The 13,481-nt window shown below is 49.2% G+C and overlaps 1 protein-coding gene and 1 long non-coding RNA gene across 4 annotated transcripts in view; one reads left to right on the top strand and one right to left on the bottom strand.

Moving 5' to 3' along the window:
- Positions 1 to 200: 200 nt before the first annotated feature.
- LOC116948391 (uncharacterized) lies at positions 201 to 4,304 on the top strand. Its single transcript, XR_004403798.2, has 3 exons — positions 201 to 509; positions 1,891 to 2,350; positions 2,768 to 4,304. It is a non-coding gene; the product is annotated as an uncharacterized LOC116948391 (long non-coding RNA).
- Positions 4,305 to 4,518: 214 nt separating this feature from the next.
- Positions 4,519 to 13,481, bottom strand: part of LOC116948388 (B1 bradykinin receptor-like) — a 44,923-nt gene continuing 35,960 nt past the window's right edge. For all 3 annotated transcript variants that reach the window (XM_076071494.1, XM_076071493.1, XM_032965011.2), the window contains one exon: positions 4,519 to 10,842. In XM_076071494.1, coding sequence (XP_075927609.1) covers positions 9,695 to 10,842 — 1,148 coding nt within the window. In that variant the 3' untranslated portion in view covers positions 4,519 to 9,694. The remainder of the gene's footprint in view (positions 10,843 to 13,481) is intronic.

The following is a 13,481-nucleotide window of genomic DNA, read 5'->3' as shown; positions in this document are numbered from 1 at the left end:
CCACGCGTGCGCACGGCTTTTCTTCCTTGGTTGTTGACATCGGCTGGGTGTGAGTGAACAAGTTGTCGAATGCTAACCACCCTCCCCACACACATCCCCCCCCACCCCTCCCCCCACACATCCCCCCACACATCCCCCCACCCTCGTCTCGACCCTGCGGGGAGTGTGCTTTTGAATAACACAGCGCGCGTAGAGAAACTGGTCCAGCCAGTTCGGAGCTCACGCGGGCTCTGCGGGTCGCAATTACCAACTGTGCAAGATTGGACGCGGCTATTGAGTTTGAAGAGCATCACAATGGGTTGTGTGTCGGTGTGGCGCCTTCAGTGATGCTACTCTGCGACCGTCATCCAATCAATCCACTGCTCGATGATCAGAATCATCGACGCATACCCATGAAGATGCCACGATCCAGCTGCCGCACGTGAGCTGATCGTATCGCACTGTCCTCACGGTTTCAGGCGCACCCGTCCAGAAGCACCGGCGTGCTTTCCTGCTTTGGCTACTTCAGGGTGAGTCGCGAGTTGGGGAAGTTTGGAAAACCCCATTCTCGTCTAGGCCACAGAGCCACAGTTGCACTTGGTGGCTCTGCTGCACAGCCGATGAGCACAGTTGGCTACGCACCGTGCGAAAGAAGTCCAACATACGTGCATACACGTGCATACACGTGGACTGCAGTCTATCACTGGAGGCAGTAGCAAGGGTTGGTGGATCGGACAAACAACAGAATGCACTACAGCAGCAGAACGTGAACTCATATGTCCCGTCTATACGGGATAGAGTGTTGTCCCCTCGCATGCATGACTTTGTTTTGCCACCGGGTGCGCAGGTTTCCTCTCACGTGTATAATAAACACAACTCAATTGGCTGGAAAAAAAACAAACATCTTAATGTATAGAGAAGTGAGGGGAAACTGTTTTGTAGTGGCGACCTGGCAGCTTTCCTGTTCGCGTCTGCGGTTCCTCCTCGGCGATTATCAGATGCGATTTGCACGAAGCGACAACACGAATACTGTAGATTAAAAAAAATAAACTAATGATTCGATGTATGTTTAAAGACAGTGGAACGCACCGAGGTGACGGGGCTGGCCTCTCAACAAAAATCAAAATGTAAACGCCAGAGACTTGTTTTTGCGTTTGTTTGCGGCGAACGCGCAAAAGGAAGCAAAACGACAGACTTCATAAAGTCGTGCTTGTTGTAAAGAGCGCGACTCCCGCAGCTACACGCCCAGAGGACACGAGCTCACCGATTGTCCAGTCGGAGTGGAAATGTTCATTAACAAGAGGTTGGTGGGGGGGGAATGATATCACATGACTTTCCAGCACGCGGCAGTGACGTCACTGCACGTGGCCCGGCCGGATCCCTACAAGTCGGGACGATTCCTCTGTCCGCCTCGTGCTCGGGGAACTTGAGAGAGAGAGAGATCGAGACAACGATTGTCTCATTTGCAAGAATGACCCTGGGGGAATGGCCCTTCATCATTGATGCGCTATGAAAGAAGAGCCATTGTCCGAAACGTTTGCCATTTTTTTTAATTGCCATTTGTTACTGACGGATGTGTTGAGTTTTGTTGTCATTTGTGCTTTTGGACAATTGGCCAACTCAGCAGCAGCAGCAGTACCAAGTATAATCACTGCGAGATAACACATCTTCAAACGCCATTCATGGGGTGGAGGGGTGGGGGGTGATTGATTGGTGCTATCTGAATGGGGCCACTGACGTTAGCCGTGGCCGAGAATCGAGCTCCGGTGACCGGGGTTCATGTCGAAATACGCCAACCATTGCGCTACCGCTCCCTACGCCTATTGCACGTTTGTATGTATGTTGAACTTGTTTCGGATCGTACGTAGCCAACCTTGCTGATTAGCACCGTTCACTGCTTGCGTGGAGAAGGAAACAATGTAGGTGAGATCAGCACTGCCTGGCGTCACAGCACCTCCTGGCGTCACAACACCGCCTGGCGTCACAACACCGCCTGGCATCCCAACACCGCCTGGCGTCACAGCACCTCCTGGCGTCACAACACCGCCTGGCGTCACAACACCGCCTGGCGTCCCAACACTGCCTGGCGTCACAACACTGCCTGGCGTCCCAACACTGCCCGGCGTCACAACACTGCCCGGCGTCCCAACACCGCCTGGCGTCACAACACTGCCTGGCGTCACAGCACCGCCTGGCGTCACAGCACCGCCTGGCGTCACAGCACCTCCTGGCGTCACAACACTGCCAGGCGTCCCAACACTGCCTGGCGTCACAGCACTGCCTGGCGTCCCAACACCGCCTGGCGTCACAGCACCGCCTGGCGTCACAGCACCGCCTGGCGTCACAACACCGCCTGGCGTCACAACACTGGGTGCGTAAATATTCACGGTCGGTGACACCCACAGCGAGAGAGAGAGAGAAGTCGCCAGCCTGGACTTGATTAACTGGGTTTTTTTTTAAACAATTTATAAAAGCTCCTACTGCCGTAAATATTACCTTGGGTCGGCAGAAAATGGAATGAGCCAGAGCTTGGCGTGAGTGGAAGCTCGGTCCACATTGTTTATAAATCTATAGTCTACACGCTGTGCACTACAGTCTATTCTTAGTAGTTCTTAACCTTTTACTTGCAGCCTTGCACCCCTGTGGTTCTCAACCGTAAAACATACTGTAAATATGTTAATAAATACACAGGGGTTTGATGAAACAAAGTAGTTGTACGTACGTGCCCGTGCTTTGTTTATCGATGATTTACCTCCTAATAAAATCTGGCCACGTCTCGCACCCCCAGGTTAAGAGCCACCGCTCTCTACAGTCTACACGTCTGGAATACCCCAAGATCGACCCAGATCAGACTCCGCAAAAAAGTATCCGTCATACATCTGTGTCTCCACAATAAACCTGACATTGCTGGTGAGATACAGTTTCCTTTTTGCAGTGAATCAATGCCCTCGGCTCTGTGGGTTGTTGTAGCTCTTCTGCTGCTGCTGCTGCACGTGGCCTGTAATTCAGCACTGTGGAGCCAGGTAGCTAGATCACCAGATCTCACGCGTTACCGCGTCGCTTACTTAATTCACTTCGTAACTAATTATAAGATGTAATTACACCTTCATACAATTAAGGATAGGCGATTTTCTCCGGCCAATAGATTCATCTTATTCAACTCACCTGCCAATCACAACCAGTCCACCAGTAATCGACGCCAATTGTTGAACAAGTTCACGTGCATAGCTGTGCGGGAAGCCCATTGCACGCGAGAGCTGAACTCTTGTTGACGCCTGATGATGCCGGGTGTAATCTCGCGCGAAACGTCGAATAAAATTGTCAGAAATGTTGCTTCTTCTGTTCAACGTTCCTCCACCGGCTTACTGAAGGAAAAAAAAACAATTGACATATTTGCCCACGTGACAAAATGTGTTGAATGGCTCAGTCGGGTGGTGGAGGGCTATCATCAAAATAATTGATATTATACACAAGATCCGACCCAAAAACGACCTAATGATGAATCATAACAGTAAGCGTGATAGCCTACGGAGTCAAATCAACAAAATTAACTGAAAAAGATAATCTCACCTGTGTCACCGATTGGGAGGTGGCTGGATGTGGCTTGGTGACATAATCACCTCATATCATTGGGCTTGGCTTGTGATTTGGGGGGTTTCCTGCCTTCAGGGATGAGGCAGGATGTGGGAACTCCCGAGTCATTACCCGCGGAGTACGAACGTCGTAGGCGCTAACCAGACGACCGAAGAATGTTCCGTGTATGTGTGCGAAACGTATGGTATGTTGATTCTTGGACTTCGTATATATTTCGCAGAGAAGTATTTGGGTTTGAAAGAAAAAAAACTTTCATTATTTTAGTGTTTCAACCACCGTTCTTGTCATCGCATTCCAAACCTCCCTTGCAAAACAAACGCCCCAAAAAATGTTGACATTATACATAACGACTGCACAAGCATGTAATAAAGCTCACCGTTTACTCCCAGGAGAAATAAGGCTGTATTTACATATATATGTTTTTTTTCTCGGAAACGGCCAAATGTAGTAATGGGGATGTGTTATTTTTTCCTGGATCATCTAAACCACACCACATGTGCCCGCCTATGAGTGTCGACGAGAGGGCATTTTTTGTTGTTGTTATTCCACGTTTATCTCCCCCACACCCCCAACTCAATTTTACTCACTGCGGGAAAAAGTCCACGGTGTGGCTTCAGTGTTCAGTGTGGGTGTGAGCCCAGTGAGAAGGGAACACAGTGGCCATGCAGCTGTTATAACTCTGCACCTCTCCCACGTGAACGGAAGGGAGCGCTAACGTCGACTTATTAAAATCCTTCGCGTAGGCCTCGGCAAGGTAAGGGGGGGCGGGGTCAGACATTTGTGACGATGGGGGGAAGGGGGGGTTGAGAAATGTGACGTCACATCAAAATTCGCAACTTTAAATATAGACAACGCGTTCTACTTAATTAAATAGACTTTTTAATAAATGATTTCTCCGAGAACATCAGAGCGCAGCGCCACATTAAATACGCACTACAATGGCAATAGTTTAAAGCGATTTGAAGCATGTTTTATTTTCAAAATGGAAATATGTTTTTTTTGGGGGGGGGGGGGCAAATCGCGTGACGTCATTTATGGACGGCCCCTAAGGTAATTTACCCTTTTTACCGGGTAAAAGGGTAAAGGTGTCGACATGCCAAGGGGTAAGGTAAAGTGTAAAGGTAGCGCGAAGTATTACCCGGTAAACACCTTGTGTACCATAAACACCTTGTTTACCACTCGCTAAAAGCTCCGTGGCGCAGTCCGTGGCCTCCATTTAAAATTGGAATCATCGAGAGTCTTCTATACCGAGACTTGGATTCTTGTCTTGTATTAATACACGGCCTACGCGGAGGGTGGGGGGGGGGGGTGTGTGACGTCAGCAGGCACACTGCGTGACCCTGCCGCATGCGGGTGACATCACAGATGTGACGTCACCGCTCATTTGCCGTGCAAAATATATCCATTATTGCGCCCCCCCCCCCCCCCCCAAATACAAAAGTATGTTTTTATACTTTTTGCATTGTGTACAGTCTGGAAGCTGCCCACATGCCAAATTTCAAGTTTGTTGCATGTTGGGAAGTATGCTAAACATTTCAAACAGACACACACATTCACAAATTTCCCTTTTATATATATAGACTAGCTGTACTACCCGGCTTCGCCCGGGACTTGGATTCACCACGGCCGGCCGCCTTTGCCTCCCCAGTGGTGATGTTCACACACCACACTAGTTAATAGTTTGAGGCCGAGTCGACCTAGGGGAGGCCCAGAACCGGTTCAAATAATCGTCACCGGTGGTGGCCGTGAGCGAGAATCCAACTCGGGTCGCCGGGTTCGAAGCGTGGCGCGCTAAGCACTACACTACAATGCGTTACGCTTCCACACAGACACAGACAGACACACAGACACACACACAGACACATACACAGCGCGCTACCCACTACACTACAATGCGTTATGCTTCCACATGCGCGGGTCACATGGCAGATTTGACGTCACAGCTCACTTGGCGTGCAAAAAATAAATGCATTATTGAGCTCCCCCCCCCCCCCCCAAAAAAGTGTTTTTTTTGTTTTAATAATGTTTGCATGGTGTACTGTCTGGAAAGTACCCACATGGCAAATTTCCAGTTTGTTGCATGTCGGGAAGTAGGCTAAACATTTTGAACATAAAAAAACATATTCACAACTTTGCCTTTTATATATATGGAGATAAATATAGCGCTCTATCTAGCATTTACCTGTTATAAACCTTTTTCATGTGTAGTACCCCAGTAATTACCCTGTAATCGGGTAATTTGTATGGGGTAAGGATAAAAGGTAAAGGTAGGCTCGTTGCTTTTTACCTTGCTAAAGGGTTAAAGGTAAGGGTAGAGTGATTGTATTGTGGTAAGGTAAAAGGTAGGATAAAGGTAGGCTCGTTGTTTTGACCTTTCACCTTGCCGAGGCCTACCTTCGCGGGCTCTCTTTTTGTTTGTCCACGAGCCCCTCTGACCTAATATTTCACTTGTGCGTACCGACGGATAGATGGGATAGAGTGTTGTCCCCTCGCACACATGGGCTTCTGAGGGTGCGGCAGTTTTAATCCCACACGTGGACATTAATTGACCGATACATTAATACATCGAGGATCGCAGAGCTTGGGGGGGGGGGGGGGTAGAGAGCAATTTCTTATTTTGATTTCCGACGTTTAACTCCTCGTGCTGGCATGTGTCTGGCCTGGATCTGGATTCGAACCCAGGAAACTCAATGGTCTGTCTGACCTCTGAGCCACCTCGGTCACATCGAGGATTAGCGCTTTGAAATGCAATCACATCTCAATTTAACATCTGTTCTGGAAAACAAACAATTGTCCATGTAACCCACACTGGTTGCACTTATTGCATCGTCTCTCCGCAGATGGCCTCATAATGAACTTCATAATTCACTCACTTTGATCCACTTAATCCTCCTGCTCTCAATACAGTTGTAATCTGAGAGCAAGCGAGCATCTGTGGGTTATCGAACATCTTCTAGGACACCGCTTCGGTTATGAGACCATTTTGCAAGATTACGTTTAATGTATTGGAAGCTTATGACCAAGTATACTGTTAGTTTTGTGGTCGTCCCTCCGTGATCCAGTGAACAAATGCTTCACTTAAATATTATAATAGTCACAGTTTATAACGTGCACATACTTCGTGCATCGTACTCAATGTTTGATTGAGGCGTGGAACTAGAGCTCAAACTCCCTCGTACGTCAGTCTGAACAGGTGAGAGCCTGGACATGTTAGAGCATGGACATGTGAGTCTGGACGGGTGAGGACATGAACAGGTAAGAGCGTCAACAGGTGAGAGTCTGGACAGGTGAGGTCACGTACAGGTAAAGGCCTCGACAGATGAGAGCCTGGATAGGTGAGGGCTTGAACAGATGAGAGCCTGGACAGGTGAGGGCTTGAACAGATGAGAGGCTGGAGAGGGTGAGGGCCTGGACAGGTGAGGGCCTGGACAGGTGATTGTTGCCATCGTGTATTCGTACAATATAAAACAATTATAATGAACAAATCATCACATCGGTCGCGGAAGCGTCATTGTGTTTGTAAACTAAGCACACAACTCGACACAATTGTTAAAACCGCTGGCAAAGTGAGCAGTAGAGTTTATCAGGACCAGACAGGCACAATGTGCATATAAATATGGGCTGGAATGTTCCATTTTGGGAAAACAAACAAACAGCAGTTGTAATTGGATTACACGAATTAAAAAAAACAAATGAGTATACTATAAACAGTAAGTACACATATGAAAGTAAAGTATGTCATGCAAATAAATGCTCGGTGATTGTTTTTTTTACCCACGTGATTCACATTCGAATAAGGGAAAGAAAATGCCCATCTTATCCGAAAACAACACGCCGTGTCGCAGCGTCTGCAGGGGGTCATCTGGGCTTCTTCTCTTAGTATTTGCCCAGGAGAGCCCGACTCACTCAAGTCTCAAGTTTTTGCAGCAGGGGGCGATGGCAGCTGCTATTGCAAACGAGTACATCTATCTACCGGTGATATCTGCACATTCGCATACCTGTCAACCCCTTATCAGTGCCTACCCTATTATAGACCAGACCTTACTGGTCACCCCGTGCCCTTATAAATCTCAACGTCCATCCTACAAAGTCCCATCACAAGGGAGAAACACAAACAAATACACAAAAATATATTCTGCCCGTATTGAAACGGCTGTACGCCGTACGAACCTGAAAACTCAATTTCCCTGTAGAAGAATCCGGGGTAAACCGTATGGGTTGACAGGTGTGCATTCGGCGAATGTGGACCGTTACACGGCCACACGATGGCCGAGCCTTTGCGAACGGCCCCGCGGGATCCCTTCACCTCCACCGTGCAGCGGACGGCGCGCAGAGCCGCTGCGGCTATAGCGCCCCGAGGCGGCCGCTCCGTTTGCGACAGCGCGAATCTCTGCAGCGAGCGCGCGGCCGCTTGGCCAACGCGTCCACCGCTCTCGAGTTGCCGATTTGACGGCATTCCTGAACGTTCTGACCACAGTTCCTCGTCCCCTTCTTTGGACTTGGCGGTATCCATGCCGTCGCGTGCCCGTGTAGAAATGTATCTTGGCGCTAACAAAAGTGACGGCGGCAGATGCCACGTGACACCGAACCAAAAAAAAAACCCCGGCGAAGCGATGTCATGTTTGTGAACGCATTGGTGATACTATAATCATAATATAGGTTTTTTTTGGGGGGGGGGTTATTTCTCACAAATATAAATGTGTCGTTAAACCCACCACCACCCGACACAGCCAATTAGTAAGGTTTGTCACGTAAACAAAACGTACTAATTCGTTACTAGTACAGCACACTGCTGTGTTGGAAAGTAAACCCACAACATTTACAATTCGAGTACGAGATTTCGCCAGTAATTACAACTAGCATCATCAGGCGGCAGCCCGAGTTGTGGACACATCCTCCTGTTTCGGTCTTAAATAGAGGGATACATGTGATGTCGTCACTTGTGAGCGAGCCAATCAGGTGCGAGGGCCAGAGGAGTGGGGGCGGGGTTAATGTCTACATATCAATTACAATGGATATCCCATTATTTATAGCGTAATTAACATACTTTATGCGTGTATATTATGCATGAACGCCATGCGTGTACATCTTTTCCGTTTTTGGGTGCAAGAAATCGCAATACTTGTTATTGTCTGCTCAGTTAATCACTATTGACGTATAGGGAACTGTATCGGCATGCAGTTAAACAAGTGTGGTATTACTTGATAATTCGTTTTCAAGCAGCACTGCGCCTGTAGCTATCAGAACGGTTAAAATTAATTTGTGGCCAGGTCGCGTCTAGTTGATACTGCCGCAAATAACGAAAAAAAACATTCGTCAATGACAGTGCGTGGCCTTAAACATTTGAAGTACATAACAGGCGACGTTTCAGACAATGACCCTTCACAGTACATAGCGAGGTCAGAGAGGTGGGAGAGTTCAACGTCTGTGTATATATAAGTATATTTTACCAGGTAAGGTCCACTGAGTTGTATAGCTCTTTTGAAGAAGCGACCTGGCCACAAATGACAGCTCAACGAAGTGGCTTATTACGTGAAAGTGGAAATCAGCAGCAAAACACTCTGAACGCACGGTTTCTAAATGCGGAGAACACGCAGAAAAATCCACGCCACTACGGGGAGAGAGAGAGACATGCAAACTTAAAATATACAACAGGCAGCAGGGTCGGGATCGAACCCACGACGTTCAGCATACAGCGCTAGGTACTAAACAACTCGCCACCGTCTGGTGTTTTTGGTTAGCGACACCCGCGCGTAACACGTGATATAGGCAGCAGAGGGCAGCCATTAGTCCACTGCACTTACATGCTCCCCACGTCTGCGCCTCCCCCCCCCGTCTTCATCAACGCAGCCAGCACTGTCTTCTTTGATTTGCCAGAACCGATTTGCACTGCGGTGGAAATTATTTTTGGCAGTATTTTTTTCAATTCCTCAGCTTTCTGTCCTGATTTGCTTTTGTCATTTTGGTGACCCCCCCCCCCCCCACGCAGCCCAGCCACTCAGGCAAATACGACTCAACCATGGCCCCGATAATTCTCATCCACGGTCAAACTTATTGAGCAGTTGCAGGACCGCAAACTTTGTCGAAATAGCGGAGCCGGTTTGAAACGAACGCGCGTCGCTCACAATGCTGCGACGTTGGACTGAATGACGGACGTGAGGTTGGTCTGCGACACGCGGAACACCGTGGTGACGCTCTGCGATCGCGACGACTGGCTCATGTTCTGCATCGACGAGCTCCGCAAGAAGGCGGCGACGCGGCGCAGGATCTGCGAGGCCCTCTCCCGATACATCTTCCCGAGGAAGACGTAGATGAGCGGGTTGAGGCAGCTGTTGGCGTAACCCACTACCGTGAGGATCTGGACGCCGGCCTCGATGGCCTCCGTGGCGTCGCAGCCCGTGATGACATCGCGTCGAATGAGGAAATCGAGGAAGAGGAAGAAGTGGACGGGCATCCAGCAGATGAAGAAGGCGAGCACCATGACGCACATGAGCACGGTCACCCTCTTCTCGTTCTGCCTCGTCTTCTGGAAGGACCTGCGCAACTCCTGGACGATGTGCCACGCGCAGAACAGCATGACGCCGAGGGGCAGGAGGAAGCCGGCGACGTTGAGGAAGGCGTAGTTGGCCATCAGCCAGCCCGTGTTCGCCTGGTTGACGCACGCCGTGATGTTGTACTCCTTGAGGAAGAGCGTGCCGCGGAACACGAACACGGGCAAGCTGAAGACGGCCGTGGCGGCCCACACGAGTAGGCAGACGCGGCGCGCGCACGACCGAGTCCGTCGCAGGCCCAGCGACATGGGCTTCGCGACGGCGAAGTAGCGCTCGACGCTGATGGCCGTCAGGAAGTAGACGCTGCCGTACATGTTGACGTACACGAGGCCTCCGACGGCGCGGCACAGCGCGTCGCCGAACGGCCAGTCGTATTTGCGCGTGATGTTGATGGCCCACAGCGGCAGCGTGCAAACGAAGAGGAGGTCGGCGCAGGCCAGGTTCAGCAGGTAGATCTCCGCCGCCGTGCGCTTGGTGGCCTGCAGGCAGAGCACCAGGATGACGGAGAGGTTGCCGACGACGCCCAGCGCCAGGATGACGTAGTACGCGGCGGGGACGAACACGTAGATGGAGTCCCAGATGGTGGTCGCGTTGCAGAACTTTTCGGCGTCGAGGGTGAGGTTCACGGGGCAGGGGGCGACGTCGCAGACGGCGCTCGCGTTGAGGCCGCCGTGCGCGCTCGCCGTCGGGGTGGAGCTGGCGAGGTCCATCGCGGGACCTGGCGTGGCGGATTGCCCGCACGCACACACGCACACACGCACCCACACGCGCTGTGTCAACGTCGTTGCCAACGAAACTTAACTCAAGCCCTTTGTCAAATCACTGATGGATGACGGCCTCCAGTTGCCGTGTCAGTCATGTCATGGTGGGGGGAGAGTTGTTTAACCATACTCACCACTCTGGTTGGTGAATGATGTTGGCCATGACATGATCAGATATCACCTGCCACTGATGTTAGCCGTAGCTGGGAATCGAACTCATGTGGCCGATTGCAGTGCGTTAACCACTGCCTCCACTACTCCACCTCCGGTTTCTGATTAGCATACCAATGTTGTACACGGTACATCAATTCGTGTTATGTGTTTAGTGCATAGAATATTTATTTATTTAATGACCTTCATGTAACCGTACCCAAACTCATCATCTGTTGCCGTGGTACATTGAGCGTAAAACGCATTCATAAGCAGAATAAGCGCTCCGTGTCTTCACACCACGTTAATATAAAATGCTCGCGTGTTGGTCCGTGAGCGTCTTTCCTTTCCATTCCGATATTTTCCGGCATCGTTTGTTTTAAGCAAGCACACTCTGGACCGGCTTTGACCTTCTGGGTCTCATCAGCAGTCAAGGCCTGTTAAACCAATGCTGCTGGATCACCAGGCGTTATGGGCAAGGGCACTCCATATTAAATTCTTCCTCGTTCAACTGAATAAAAGAAAAACGCATCTGTATTGCCTGGTGAAAGCCTGCTAAAGCGCAGTCTATCTTCAAACGGAGATCAATAAATAGGGAGGATTCAAAATTGAAATTGAACCAACACAGAACTGAAACACATGGCGAGAACGACGTAGACCGTGGCAACAGATTCAGTCCTGACTCAGTTCCGCGACTAACGTGGACGAAGCCAGACGAACAAACTTGTAAGGCGATGGGTTTATTCTCACATTTAGTTTGTGTCCTCCAATGAGCGCGAAAGAAGTTCACGCGCATACCTTGTTTGTTAATACACAAACGTGGCCGAGTCTCAAGACTGACTTGAAAGAGGGCCCTTTGCCACGTTGTGATTTTTTTTTTACAGAAATCCTATCGAAGTGAACATCGGGAATAATGTAAATAGTCATTTTCAAAAGTTAAATGAATAATAGTTGCTTAAACAAAAACAAAGATGTTTTCACGAAATTTTCAGTGAGAGTCATTGTGGGAAATGTGAATATGACATCAAATTCGTTCTTCTCGTATGCGCCTGTTGTACGCTGGTGGGTTGTGTTAAACTAGATACATGTGGGTAAGGAAGCGATATTTATTTTAGTAATGATAGTCATTATTATATTATACGTATCATTTAGTTAATGTACAATGCGCCTCTCATTGAGGATTTCAGAGCACCGTATACAAGACCCAGCAGCAAACGCTTGGCGTGAACCATAACTCATGGAAACTAAAATGCAACGGCAGTTTAATTAAATGAATGCTAAAACCCATTCGCTGAATGAGCTAAACGTCCAATAAACCTAAGTGTGTGAATACATTAATAGACGAGTGGGAATATTTATTTATTTAAAAGGTAATTAATACTTTCTTCAATTAATACTTAATACTTGCTTCATACGGAAAAAAAAATCATCTTCTTCACAAAGCATGATGAAGACCAAGTTATGTATGGCTACGTGGCCACATGGTTTGTTCAATTTTATTTGATATTGCCACAATTCGTGCAAGAAATCGCTGGTGGTCCCCATCATCAACCACTTCTGAACGGTGAACGCCTCTGCTACACGCGGGGCATTATTAACTCGAAACTATGTATAGATATTTAATTGTACCAGGAAAGGCCCGCTCAGAGACACGGCTCTTTTCTTTCAGACGCGAACTGGCCACAATTGATCGCTCAACGAAGCGGCTTGTCGTGTTGAAATGTGCGGCAGCCAAACGCTCCGAACACGTGTTTCTAAACGTGGAGGGGACAAAAAAAACCTGGAGGAGCCAGGACAAAACTCCACGCGAGCACGGGGAGAGAGAGAGAGAGAGAGCGCGCGAACATGCAAAACTCCAAATACGCATGCATCGTCAAGGTCGGAATCGAACCCACGACCTCCTTCATAGCAGGAGATAACAACTCGCCACTGCGCTGCCCGATTAACGATGACCCCTCCACACAGTGTAGAGACTACGGTCATCAGAACCAGAGAGTGGACTCAATCGCCAACATCTGGACCCTGCGACCGTTCTCCGTCGGATTCGACAGCGGCAGTCGCGCCACTAGCCGGAGCGATGACCGCATGGCTCGCACTGCAATCTTACGCGCTCGTTTGCCATTTCGCCAGAAGAGGAATCATTCATACAATCGCCTCTCAAAACGCTGTGCAATAATTGTGCGCGGTCACCCATCAAAGAAGGGACCGATCCCCCAAAAAGAGAGAAGTTGTGAAAGGCGTTAATCAGTGCAAGCGACTAACGCAATTATCGCATGAATATAAGTCAGCAAGTATATGCGAAAATACGCATTTGTTGTAATAATTGGCGAGGGAGAACGTTCAGATTCTCACACCAGGCGAGGGCATCCGCCAGAATCCTGCTCCCGGCTCCGCTGCGTCGGGAGATGGTGTGTGGGAGTTGTGTGGGAGATTGATGGCCCCAACC

This window comes from Petromyzon marinus, chromosome 33, assembly GCF_048934315.1.
Source record: "Petromyzon marinus isolate PM22_M1 ecotype Great Lakes invasive population chromosome 33, UKy_Petmar_22M1.pri1.0, whole genome shotgun sequence".
NCBI lineage: Eukaryota > Metazoa > Chordata > Hyperoartia > Petromyzontiformes > Petromyzontidae > Petromyzon > Petromyzon marinus.
Note: the sequence above shows the minus strand (reverse complement) of the source record. Positions and strands in the feature narration are given on the sequence as shown.